Genomic DNA, 14,470 nt, shown 5'->3' with positions numbered 1-14,470 from the left:
CAATGAATAAAGCAGAAGACAAGACTTTACACATCCAGAGCCTGTTGTATACCGTAGAAAACTCCCCATCCCGATCCCTCCTTACCTGAATATTGTTGAATAAACTTTAAATGTTAGTTTGTGGGTTTTAAAATTAGAAGTTACTAGAATATTATAGAATGAGGGTTTGGATAGGTGAAAGGTCAAAAGTTGTAAGTGGGATTTTAATTATGTTGTTAGTGGGATTTTAAGGTCATAATGTAGATCTTTCTAGAAGAGCTTCCTAAAGCCTATAAAAAGGATGCTCTCTCATTTGTAAGATGCACCACAGAAAGAAATACAATAGAGAGAACTACAAAGAAGAGTGTTTCTTTTAGAGAGAATTTAAGTGTGAGTGAGTGATTGCTTGTTTTACAATTTGGTATCAAAGCCAGTGGCGAATGTGACGGGTCAAATACCGCTACCACGGTTAACGAAGGCGACCAGATATGACAACTGGAGCATTCAAATGAAAGCTCTTCTCGGTTCTCAGGATTCATGGGAGGTGGTCGAAGAAGGTTTTGAAGAACCAACAAATACCACGGGTTATACGGCGGCTCAAACCAAGGCGTTGAAAGAGACGCGATCGAAAGATAAGGCAGCTTTGTACATGTTGTATAGAGCTGTTGATGAGGCAATTTTTGAGAAGATTGCTGGTGCGTCCACTTCAAAGGAAGCATGGGACATATTGGAGAAGGTGTTCAAAGGAGCTGACCAAGTTAAGCAAGTGAGTCTACAAACTCTGCGTGGCGAGTTGGAGAACATGAAGATGATGGAGTCAGAAAGTGTATCTGACTACATCACGCGTGTACAGGCTGTGGTGAATCAACTCAACCGAAACGGTGAAACTCTGACCGATGCACGAGTTGTGGAGAAGATTTTGAGAACATTAACAGACAATTTTGAGAGTATTGTGTGCGCGATAGAAGAGTCAAAGGACCTTGCGACGCTCACAGTCGACGAGCTCGCCGGTTCTCTCGAGGCACACGAGCAACGAAAGAAGAAGAAGAAGAAGGAGGAAACACTCGAGCAAGCACTTCAAACCAAGGCGTCAATCAAAGACGAAAAGGTACTCTATCATCAAAATTCTCAATATAGAGGGCGTGGTCGTGGAAGTCGTGGAAACGGTCGTGGTGGAAAAGGCAACAACCATGAAGGGTACTATAAGGAGAAGGAACAGTCGAGCCAACCAAATTGGCGTGGAAGAGGACGTGGTAGAGGAAGAGGCGGCCGATCGAATTATTCCAACATCGAGTGCTACAAATGTCACAAATATGGTCACTATGCGAAGGATTGTAACTCTGACAAATGTTACAATTGTGGTAAAGTGGGGCATTTCGCAAAAGATTGTCGTGCTGATATAAAGATAGAAGAAACAACCAACCTAGCCTTGGAAGTCGAAACGAATGAAGGTGTTCTCTTGATGGCTCAAGATGAAGTCAACATTAACAATGACACTCTGTGGTACCTCGACTCAGGAGCAAGCAACCATATGTGCGGTCACAAGTACCTATTCAAAGATATGCAAAAGATTGAAGATGGTCATGTGTCATTTGGAGATGCATCAAAGGTGGAGGTCAAAGGCTGAGGTACTGTTTGCTACTTACAAAAGGATGGCTTAATTGGGTCACTCCAAGATGTTTATTACGTACCAGACCTCAAGACCAACATTTTGAGTATGGGGCAACTCACGGAGAAAGGTTACTCGATATTTTTGAAAGATCGACTCCTACACTTGAAGAAGAAGCAAGGGCGTTTGGTTGCTCGAATCGAGATGGCAAGAAATCGGATGTACAAGCTGAATTTGAGAAGCATACGAGAAAAATGTTTGCAAGTCAACATAGAAGATAAGGCATTGTTGTGGCATCTCCGTTTTGGTCACCTACATCATGGTGGACTAAAAGAGTTAGCGAAGAAGAATATGGTGCACGGGCTACCCAACATGGACTACGAGGGAAAATTTTGTGAAGAATGTGTGCTCAGCAAGCATGTGAGAACCTCGTTTCCAAAGAAGGCTCAATATTGGGCTAAGCAACCTCTCAAATTGATTCATACCGACATATGTGGACCAATTACTCCAGAGTCCTTCATCGGTAAAAGGTATTTCATTACCTTCATTGATGATTTCTCACGGAAAACTTGGGTTTACTTTCTGAAAGAAAAATCCGAGGCATTTGAGGTGTTCAAAAAGTTCAAGGTGATGGTGGAGAGGACAACTAATAAACAGATCAAAGCTGTACGATCTGATAGAGGTGGCGAGTATACTTCAATGGTTTTCATGGAGTATTGCGAGGAGCAAGGCATAAGGCGATTTCTAACTGCACCATACACTCCTCAACAAAATGGTGTGGCCGAGAGGAAGAATCAGACCATTCTCGACATGGTTCGATCAATGCTTAAGAGCAAAAAAATGCCAAAGGAATTTTGGGCGGAAGCTGTGCAATGCGCCATCTATGTGCAAAATCGATGTCCACATGTGAAGTTAGATGATCAAACACCACAAGAGGCATGGAGCGGACAAAAGCCAACAGTTTCTCATCTCAAAGTGTTTGGTAGTGTGGCTTATGCACACGTACCAGATCAACGAAGAACGAAGCTCGAAGACAAAAGCAAAAGGTATGTTTTTATTGGATATGATGAGAAGACAAATGGGTACAAGCTACTTGATCCAATAAGCAAGAAGGTGACGGTGAGTCGTGATGTGCAAATAAATGAAGCAAGCGAGTGGGATTGAAACAATTCTTCAGAGGTTATGATTGAAGTTGGAGAATCATCACCGACAAGTATAAATTCCGAAACAACCGATGATGAAGATGAACCACGACAACCTAAAATTCGAAGTTTGCATGATTAGTATGATTCGACAAATGAGGTACACCTAGTATGTCTTTTGGCAGATGCAGAAAATATCAGCTTTGAAGAGGCGGTGCGAGACAAGAAGTGGCAAACTGCCATGGATGAGGAGATTAAAGCGATTGACCGCAACAACACATGGGAGCTAAAAGAATTGCCAGAGGGAAGTCAGCCCATTGGTGTGAAGTGGATATTCAAGAAAAAGATGAATGCTCAAGGCGAGATAGAGAGATACAAGGCGCGACTCGTTGCGAAGGGATACAAACAAAAGGAGGGAATTGACTACGATGAGGTGTTTGCTCCCGTTGTAAGAATGGAGACAATTCGATTGCTCATTTCCCAAGCGGCTCAATTTAAATGGCCGATATTTCAAATGGATGTCAAGTCGGCATTCTTGAATGGTGTGCTTGAAGAAGAAGTCTACATCGAACAACCACCTGGGTACATGAAAATCGGAGAGGAGAAGAAGGTGCTAAAATTGAAGAAGGCACTTTACGGGTTGAAGCAAGCACCGCGGGCATGGAATACTCGTATCGATACATACTTCAAGGAGAACGGGTTCAAGCAATGTCCTTACGAGCATGCTCTTTACGCAAAGAACAATGGAGGTAACATGATATTTGTTGCTCTTTATGTTGATGATCTCATTTTTATGGGTAACAATAATGAGATGATAGAAGAGTTTAAGGGCACAATGAGACGGGAATTTGAGATGACAGATTTGGGATTGATGAAGTTTTTCCTTGGCTTGGAGGTTAGACAAAAAGAGACGGGTATTTTTGTATCACAGGAGACATGCAAAAGAGATTTTGAAGAAGTACAAGATGGAAAATTGCAACCCAGTATCAATACCAATGGAACCAGGTGCAAAACTCTCAAAGTTCGATGGAGGAGAACGTGTCGATGCAAGTAGATACCGGAGTTTGGTAGGAAGCCTTCGTTATCTCACATACACGAGGCCGAATCTTTCATTAAGTGTCGGCATCATAAGTCGATTCATGGAGGAACCAGTTTACTCACATTGGAAGGCGTTGAAGCGAGTCCTACGGTACATCCAAAGTACTGTATCACTTGGATTGTTCTACTCAAAAGCAGAAGATTACAAGTTGGTGGGTTACTCTGGCAGTGATTGGTGTGGAGACATAGATGATCGGAAAAGTACATCGGGATATGTATTCTTTATGGGCAACATAGCATTTTCTTGGCTTTCAAAGAAGCAACCGATCGTGACGCTATCAACGTGTGAAGCTGAATATGTGACATCATCTTGGTGTGTATGTCATGCGATATGGCTGAGAAACTTGTTGAGTAAGATGGAGCTAAAGCAACTAGATGCAACTGTGATTCATGTTGACAACAAATCAGCAATTGAGTTGGCAAAGAACCCAGTGAACCATGAAAGAAGCAAACACATTGACGTTCGTTTTCACTTTATTCGTGATCATGTGAAAAAAGGAAGTGTGGAATTGGTGCATGTGGCAAGTCAAGATCAAGTTGCTGATATCTTCACAAAACCTCTTTTTCGACAAATACAAGAAGATGATTGGCATGATGGATGGTAGAAACATTTAAGTTTATGGGGGAGTTTTGTTGAATAAACTTTAAATGTTAGTTTGTGGGTTTTAAAATTAGAAGTTACTAGAATATTATAGAATGAGGGTTTGGATAGGTGAAAGGTCAAAAGTTGTAAGTGGGATTTTAATTATGTTCTTAGTGGGATTTTAAGGTCATAATGTAGATCTTTCTAGAAGAGCTTCCTAAAGCCTATAAAAAGGATGCTCTCTCATTTGTAAGATGCACCACAGAAAGAAATACAATAGAGAGAATTACAAAGAAGAGTGTTTCTTTTAAAGAGAATTTAAGTGTGAGTGAGTGATTGCTTGTTTTACAAATATAGGCTGAGTTAAATGTAAATCTTTGAAGCCCCCAACCTTCCAGACCCAACTATCCGCCTCCCCCAATCCCAATGCCATGCTTGATGTTCTACATTTAGTGTAAATTTTATTTTCATGTTATTATCATTTAATGATAGATTGTTAATACTAGTATCTCATTTTTAGTAGAATGAATTTAACAATACATTTGCAGAAGAATTTTACACTGACAGAAAAATTAAATTTTCAAACTTGTATTATACACAACTCACATGCCCGCATTTCAGAAGGGAAAACACGTGAGTGAAAGTTGAGAAATTAACCCTCGTTATTTGTGGTATATCACAAGACTAGACTTAAATTACAAGCTCCTGCAACATATGGAATCTTCTATTAAGATCGTGAAGACTTGTGTTAAATACTATAACGTAGCACATGGCCAAATAATTAGTGGCATATGTTGATATATATATGTGCTGCCTTCACAATTTAACAGCAAAACATATATATTGTTCATAATAGTTTTAAATCTATAGCTGTAACATTCTGTTAATAATAATCCTTTTAATACTAAAAAAAAAATAGCATCAATTTTTTTTTTATGTTTATACAATATTAAATGCATTTAACTTTCTGTACTGTATGATTATGAGGAGGGTCTTGATCAAGAATATTCTTCTGATTACGGGACCAATATAGTTCCTATAGATCCATCATAGACCCATTAACACAACAACATGATTAACGTAATCTAAAGTTCGAAGATTAATCTAATAATCTAACTTAATTTTGGTCGAGTGTCAGAAGCTCATCATGACCCTATAAAAAGACACAACTAAGATAAAGGTACACATTAAACAGTATTTATTACACTCACTTTTTTTATCAACAAGAAAAGATATAATAAATGTGATTCACTTTATGGGTGGTCAAACCCTCTTACAAAGCAAAAGAGCTACACACATCAAGAAAACCCCAACTGCCTACCATGTCACAACTAGTTAAAAAACAACTTAAAATTCAAAGTCCAACCCCGCTACCCTATCAGCAACTATTAATTGAGTACATACATGCCAGGGGTTCTAGGCACCAATCAGAGAATGAGAAACCTGTTGAATGTACCTTTAACAAGATCAAGACCAAACCTTAATCAGTGTCAAGGAGAAGATTTCAAAAATAGTCTATCACTTCTCCGTTGAATAAACAATTATTCCTATGCCTCCAAATCTTGCTTACCAACACAATCCAAACATTACCCAAAATAAGATTAACTGAAGTGGTCGCATCAAGAATTTTAAATTGCTCGAAATGTGATCCAAGAGAGAGAAAATTTACTGAACTCACTATCTCATACCGAACATTGACTTAAACATCAAAATACCTTTTACACACACTAATGCCCCCACACTAATGAAAGATTGAGTATCGCATCATCAACCATGATCAGCAACACTTTTGTTTATTGCTTTCTTGAAACCTGTTATAAGAGAGGATATGGAGGTGGTAATAAAATATGAAATTTCTAATAATTTAAAGGTTACTATTACCGGACAAAATCATTATTAGACTTAATTAGACTTAATTACAGGAATATAATCACTATTAATGAGTCTATAATTAGACTTAATTATAGGAATATAATCACTATTAATGGGTCTATAATTAGTCTTAATTACAGATGTTATGTTAGAAAAAGAATCTGTACGGTTCTGTACGGTTCTAATGCTATGGTTATATATATGTATCATTGCTATAAATGAGAGACAGATTGAATAAAACAGAAAATATTCTTTCATGGTATCAGAGCACAAAACTCTGATACCCGACAAACACAAAGCAAAGGCAACGAAGGAGGAGGTGCTAAGAAGACCTACTCGCCATATGATCTCAATGCGAGTGACAATCCCGGAAACATAATCACGCAAGTCCAATTGCGCGGAGAAAATTACGACGAATGGGCAAGAGCAGTAAAGATCTCGCTTCGTGCCCGGAGAAAATGGGGCTTCATTGATGGAACACATATCCAACCAGAGGATGAGACACCGACCTTGAAGATTGGTGGACCGTGCAGTCCATGATTGTCTCTTGGATTCTAAACACCATTGAAACAAGCTTACGATCCACAGTAGCATATGCTGAGACTGCACATAACTTGTGGGAAGACATTAAAGAAAGATTCTCGGTCGTGAATGGACCTAGAATTCAACAACTAAGGTCGGACTTGTCAAGATGCAAGCAGGAGGGAATGGTGGTGGCAACTTACTTTGGAAATTAATGACGTGCAGTCATTGCGGTAAAAATGGTCACGACATGAAGGGATGCTTCCAATTGATCGGATATCCCGAATGGTGGGGTGACAGACCAAAAGGTGAAGGCAAATGGAACGGCAGGGGACGCCAAGGGATGCGAAACAAAGGTAACCCGACACGTGCAAATGTGGCACACGCTAGTGGAAGCAACAGTCAAGCCAACAATGACGACAAGAAACTTGAGATGGCAGGTCTGACCAATGAACAATGGAAGGTACTTGTAACATCCCTAACTTTTACTTTTTTTTAAAAAAAATAAAATAAAAATAATATGCGTACAATATCTAACTAACGTACAATATCTAATTAACATATAAACATATATTGTTTTCTCATTTTTGTATGTCAAAACATATCCCTCTTCATAAGGATTTAATATATACATCCAAAAAGTTTAAAAACAAAACAAAACAAAGCATTCAATTTAAATCTATCTAATCCTTCTGCTGCTCAGTGAGGAGCTCTATTACCTGCAATCTCATCTGCTCCCATGTAAAACACGATCATCACAGATAAAGAAACAAACACAAACAAATAACAGGGTAAGTTATCTATATAAATTTTTTTGATATAATTTAAATTTCAAATTAATAAGCATAATTCATCAATTCTCGTATGATTTCTCAAACCATGAAGTGTCTATTACATTCATAAAATTCATTTTTCACATGTCAGACTTTTACTGACTCACAACACATAGACACTTGACTCTACTTCCGGAAGACTCGTGTATTGAAATTAGCATCCAGAGACCTGCACCTGTCATACTACTGCTGTGAAACCCACACAGCCATGCACATAATTATCTCAATATCTCATCATCTCATCATCTTCATATGACAGGGTAAATCCATTTGATATGCTCTGATAAGTTCTTTCAAACCTCAGAATCAGTCAAATGGACCTCCTTCAACTCTCACCAACTGAATAATCTCACCAACTGAATAACTTCATCTATTTGATTCCATTATATCAGTAGAGTCAGGATCGTCTCATTCACAGGACACTCACAAATCAATACACCCTAATAACAATCTCAACATGGTATTTCCTTTCCTGAAAATACTACGTCTTGATCACACTTTAACCTCATTACATACATCATTTAACATATCAATGCACCACTTAATCACTTCATATATAAACTTTCTAAACAATCCAAATATATCTCAACTTTACTTAAAACACATAATTAATTCCAAATATATGCTCTTTAAATCAATCATCATCTGAAATCACACAACCACTTCTCATCAAACATCTCACTTAAGTAATTCAACCAAAATATTCAAAAGAATAGCTCAACTCATTTATATTATCATTCAAACACTTTCAATTCTAAATCACAAACAGTTTCAACAAATTATTCACCTTAAAATCAATATAAAAGATTCAAAATCAACCATTCCAGTCAATATATTACTTTACTCTTCAAGAGAGACAATCCTGCAAGCAAAAATAATTGGAATTGGTGACCACGTCTCCTCCACATCCAGAATCTTCTAACCTAGGGTTTTATTGAAAATAATAAGACTAGCTTCCCTTACCTGAACTTTAGTTTATGCTCACTAAGAGCTCTAAATCTACCCAAAAGCTAAAGGTAATTAACTTGCACCACAAAGTCCTAATCAAAATCTAACTATATAACTAGGACCTTGAGTTAACAGAGATTAACCCGTACAAAATCTAATAAGATCAAAATTAACTCAAAAGAAAAAGGAGCCAAGAAGGAACTTACTCTATCTGAGATTTTGATCTGGCAAACTTATAGGGTTCATTACCAAGAGTCCAACGGCAGACTCCGATCGCCAAACTGATAAGCGAGGTAGTCAGAATCATAGAGAAGGAGAGGAAAGGAAAATGGTACGAAAATAAACTTACTCTATCAGAGATTTTGATCGGGCAGTCTTGTAGTCTTTGCTGCCAGGAATCTAACAGTATATTCTGATCGTCAAACTGATGAGCGAAGAGATCAGAATCTTAGAGAGAAGGAAGAGAAAGGAAAAGGAAACTTTTAGAGAGATGGTAGTTATTTTAAAATGAAACCTGAATAACTGAATTTTCTATTTATATGTCATTTTCATTTTAATAATAAAATATTCAGGTATCATTTAAAATATATCACTTCTACTCTAAGGTTATTTTCTAGATCCTTACAGTACTGGTTGATATGATCAGCAAACAAAAATCAAATGAATCAGAGAAAATGACTGGTAAGAGCATTTGGGATTTGTGGGTTATTGACAGTGGGGCATCAAACCATATGACCGGGTCACTGGAAAATTTGAGTGAAAAGGAAACTATACAAGGGTGCCCCGTAGGGTTACCCGATGGTGAACGTGTTCTAGCTTGCGAACAGTGACTCTTGAAGAAGGACTTGAATTGAAAAATGTCCTTTATGTTCCCAAATTAAAATGCAATTTACTTTCAGTACCTCAATTGACGGATGAAGAAAATTGTGTTGTAACATTCACTGATAAATTGTGTATTATACAGGACCGCACTTCGAGGACGCTGATTGGAGCAGGTGAACGGAAAGATGGGCTTTATTGGTATCGTGGGGTACGGAAGACTCAAGCATGTCATGTCAAGATGGAAAATCAACTAGCACTTTGGCACCAAAGATTAGGACATCCGTCATTTAAGATTGTGCAAATGCTTCCTGATATAAGTGGGAAATGTACTCGTGATGAGTTGAATAAAGTTTGTGAAGTTTGTGAAAAATCGAAACAAACGAGAGATAAGTTTTTCTTAAGTGCGCATCAAGCTTTGAATATTTTTGATTTAATTCATTGTGACTTATGGGGTCCTTATAAAACTCCTTCATCCTGTGGTGCTTCATATTTTTTTGACAATTGTGGATGATTGTTCACGGGCAGTTTGGATCTATTTGTTAAAAGAAAAAACAGAGGTATCAGTGACTTTGAAAAAAAATTTCACACTCGTTGAGAGGCAATACAACAAATGTGTTAAAATGGTTCGCTCTGACAATGGAACCGAATTCATGTGTCTAAAACAATATTTCATTCAATAAGGTATCCTTCACCAAACTTCCTGTGTCGGGACCCCGCAACAAAATGGACGCGTCGAACGCAAGCATCGGCATATTCTGAATGTTGCTCGATCATTACGGTTTCAAGGCAATCTTCCCATTAAATTTTGGGGGGAATGCGTTTTGACTGCAGGCTACTTAATCAATCTCACACCATCCTCCATTCTAAAAGGAAAAACTCCTTATGAAGTGATCCATGGATGTGTACCCAGTTACGCGCACTTATGAGTATTTGGTTCATTATATTATGCTCATAATCAAAATAGATAGCGGGATAAATTTGATAGTCGTAGCCGAAAATGTGTGTTTGTCGGGTATCCATATGGCCAAAAAGGATGGAAATTATTTGATTTGGAAACAGAAACTTTCTTTGTCTCTCGTGATGTACATTTTTTCGAAAATAAATTTCCATATTTTGAAGCCAAAAAGATGGACACTGCACCACCATTGCAAAACCCAATTATTGCCAACTCTTTAGAAACTGGAACGGACCCACATTTTCTTCATGAAGTTGCCTCCTCAAACCTAGATGAATGCATCGTCAACCAACCCATTGCATCTCCCATCCCAGCCAAGGAGGATGCTACCCTCACAGATGACTTCGACCACACTATCAACGACTCCGATCCGTATAGAAGCCTCGACGCTACCCGCGGATCCACCGCCGCGTCCGACGGAGACGGCGCCGTCGGTTTCTTCACCACCGCTGACGGCCGCGGTTCCCCTTGGGCGAGGGCATCGCGCGAAGCTGCCTTCCGTACGGTTACGCGATTTTGTCGCAGCCACCACGATACCGTCAAGCCCCTCTGTTCCGTCACCTCCTTCAACAGAATCCTCAGGTGTTTCGTATCCTATACATGATTTTGTGAATTGTGATTCCTTTTCTAAACATCATCAAAGTTTTCTTGCCTCTTTACACACCGAGCAGGAACCCCTGTTCTTTTCTCAAGCGGTCCGAGAACCCCGGTGGCGTGATGCTATGGCACAGGAGATTCATGCTCTCGAACTCAATGACACCTGGAAACTCACCGCTCTCCCTCCAGGAAAGAAGGCACTTGGGTGTAAATGGATCTACAAAATCAAATACAACTCGGATGGAACAATTGAAAGATTCAAGGCTCGATTGGTAATTCTTGGCAATCATCAAGTGGAGGGTTTGGATTACAACGAGACATTTTCTCCTGTCGTAAAGACGGTAACCATTCGCACAACTCTAGCAGTAGCAGCCGCAAAAGATTGGGAGCTTCATTAGATGGACGTTTACAATGCGTTTCTCCATGGTGATCTTGATGATGAGGTTTATATGAAACTCCCTCCTGGCTTCCAAGAATCTCAACCAGGGGCAGTGTGCAAGCTTCAAAAGTCTCTATATGGCCTCCGACAGGCCCCCAGGTGTTGGTTTGCTAAACTATCTTCTTCTCTCACTCGTTACGGCTTCCAACAATCCCCGAAGGATCATTCCCTGTTTACTCTCAATAATAATGACATACAGTTGGTTGTGCTAGTCTACGTTGATGATCTTGTGATTGCAGGGAATAATGGTACTGCCATCCAATGTTTTAAAGGCTACTTAAATCAATGCTTTCATATGAAAGATTTAGGCCGCCTCAAGTACTTCCTGGGGGTTGAAGTTGCTCGCTCCCCCAACGGAATCTTCCTTTGTCAGAGGAAATATGCCTTAGATATCATTACTGAAATCGGATTGTTGGGTGCGAAGCCCGCCACTACACCATGTGAAGAAAATCACAAATTGAGCTCCGCTACTGGTTCTTTTCTTTCTGACCCGGCTACTTATCGTAGACTTGTTGGGAGGTTAATTTATCTGTGTTTCACTCGACCTGACCTTGCCTGCAGTGTCCAAGCTTTATCTCAATTTATGCAAAATCCACGCTCCGAGCATTGGCAAGCTGCTCTTCGTGTTGTTCGATATTTAAAGGGGCATCCTGGACAAGGAATACTCCTACCTCGAGAGAACAACTTACAACTCTTTGGGTGGTGTGATTCTGATTGGGCAAGTTGTCCACTATCACAGAAATCTCTCACCGGATGGTTTATTCAACTCGGCACTTCCCCAATCTCTTGGAAAACCCAGAAACAATAAACGGTTTCTACCTCCTCTACTGAGGCTGAATATCGATCAATGGCTAAGACCACCCGAGAATTAAAGTGGATTAAAGACATTCTCGCTTCTCTACATGTTCCTCATCCTGACCCAATTCGTCTTTATTGTGATAGTCAAGCAGCACTTCACATTGCTAAAACCCGGTCTTCCACGAACGCACCAAACACATTGAAGTTGACTGCCACCTTGTTCGAGATGAAATCATTCACAAGCGCCTTCTTCCATCCTATGTCCCACACATACACAACTAGCTGACCTTTTCACCAAAGCTCTCGATGCTAAAAAGTTTGGAGCCATCTTGGTCAAGTTGGGCATTCAAGACTTACATGCTCCAACTTGAGGGGATATTACCGGACAAAATCATTATTAGACTTAATTAGAATTAATTACAGGAATATAATCACTATTAATGAGTCTATAATTAGACTTAATTATAGGAATATAATCCCTATTAATGGATCTATAATTAGTCTTAATTACAGATGTTATGTTAGAAAAAGAATCTGTACGGTTCTGTACGGTTCTAATGCTATGGTTATATAAATGTATCATTGTTATAGATGAGAGACAGATTGAATAAAACAGAAAATATTCTTTCAGTTACTAATTGTAGTTTTACAGCATGCAAATCTAACATATTTGCGCTTGAAATCCAATAGATTCCATTCAAACAAGGTACGATAGTAGAAAAGTATTAAGGATAGCTATTTTTAATTCCAAAGTCAAGAATGTAATATCTGTCATGTGTAATCAATCAGCTGAAAAAAATGCAGAAGCTAACAGTAGCACCATTTTGAAAGAAAACAGTTACAAAATAAATATATACCTAGATTTTCTCTAAGCATGCAATTTATTCTTTGTACTGTGATGGTAAACTAAAATAGTTTATTATTTGCTTTCCTGCTTATAGATTTTTCCCATACTTCAAAGAATCTCATCAGATTTTTAACAGTTCCATGCAGACAAACAGTTTCCAATCAACCCAGTTTTCAGATTGGATACATCTTTTGCTTCACCATAATGAAAGAAAAAAAGTTAAAAAAAATAAACCAACGTATACAATTAGAACTTTAGGCTGTTAAACGTTTTTTGCAGCTAAATGAGGATGGAACGCAACTAAAAGTAACTTAAAGCAGTGAAATTACATGAATTTCACAGTCAAGATTTATATAAATAAAATTTGTGACATTCGATGATTTGCTAAACTTGCACTTGGTTTCAAATTTGGTTTCCATTTGTTACTGAATAATGGTATCCAAAACGAGTCAATTGAACAAGAACAAGTATACTCCTTGGAAAAAGTTCTCTCAAAACTTTCCAACTATGATCAATATCTTGTTTCTAAATAAGTGAAACTGTGGAAAGAATATTAGCCACACAATAGAAGTTTGCCTGTTAAGAGAAAACTGCAAAGTGCTGAGAATTATTCATCAAACAGCACATGTAGAAGAAGTTACATTGTTTTCTTGCAAACATTGAATTAAATTTTGAAAACATAATTTGCTGCATATAAATTATTATGTATTCAGACATGACCTTTTCCACTCTCCCTTTGATATTAATCATTTATCATATGCTGACTTAGCTGCATTAAAAAGAATGAAAAACTATTATTTTGTTTTTTTTATTGATACTCCTCCTAATAAGAGAGGCTGGGGTTATTTTCTAATAGTGCAGGATCTTATGTATAATTGGTCAGTTTTCAAAACAGATACCTTTTCCTTAAAAAATAAAAGCTGTAGTTAAAATTGAACACTACAGTATGCATCTAGATGCATGAAAAGCTGTTAGATTACAACTTTTTTTAATAGCATCAAGCATCAGTTGCAGCATATCCATAAGAAAGACAAAAAAGATGACAGTAAAACATTGAATCATACACATTAAGATGACAGGGAAACAGTTTTCATCACTTAATCTCTTAAACTTTTTTACAAGTATAATGATTCCTCCCAAAGTAGCAAAATTGTACACGTAGAAGTGAAAAGCAAGTGTGAAACAGGTAACACAGATGCAATGGTGTTGGTTACTCATAGTCATTAGACAAAAACAGAACACAACAACAACAACGTGAATACGATCAAAAGAAAAACTCTAATTAACAATGCAGAATCTCTTCCTTAATTGATTATATCATGCTTAAAAATGAACAGGGTGACTCTGTAACACAATTAAGCCTGGCCCCCACTTGCAATATAAGAATCTAAATTCAAAAAGAAAAAGAAAAACTAAATTTGCAATG

The 14,470-nt window shown here is 38.1% G+C and overlaps 1 protein-coding gene across 1 annotated transcript; it reads left to right on the top strand.

The window, feature by feature from the left end:
• Window positions 1-158: 158 nt before the first annotated feature.
• LOC137822261 (uncharacterized) lies at window positions 159-1,606 on the top strand. The gene is made up of 2 exons (XM_090295665.1): window positions 159-191; window positions 410-1,606. The coding sequence occupies exons 1-2, from the start codon at window positions 159-161 to the stop codon at window positions 1,604-1,606; spliced, it is 1,230 nt and encodes a 409-aa protein (XP_090151791.1).
• The last annotated feature ends 12,864 nt before the right edge of the window (window positions 1,607-14,470 follow it).

The sequence above is a fragment of the Phaseolus vulgaris genome, chromosome 9, assembly GCF_051622355.1.
Source record: "Phaseolus vulgaris cultivar YP4 chromosome 9, ASM5162235v1, whole genome shotgun sequence".
Lineage (NCBI taxonomy): Eukaryota > Viridiplantae > Streptophyta > Magnoliopsida > Fabales > Fabaceae > Phaseolus > Phaseolus vulgaris.
Note: the sequence above shows the minus strand (reverse complement) of the source record. Positions and strands in the feature narration are given on the sequence as shown.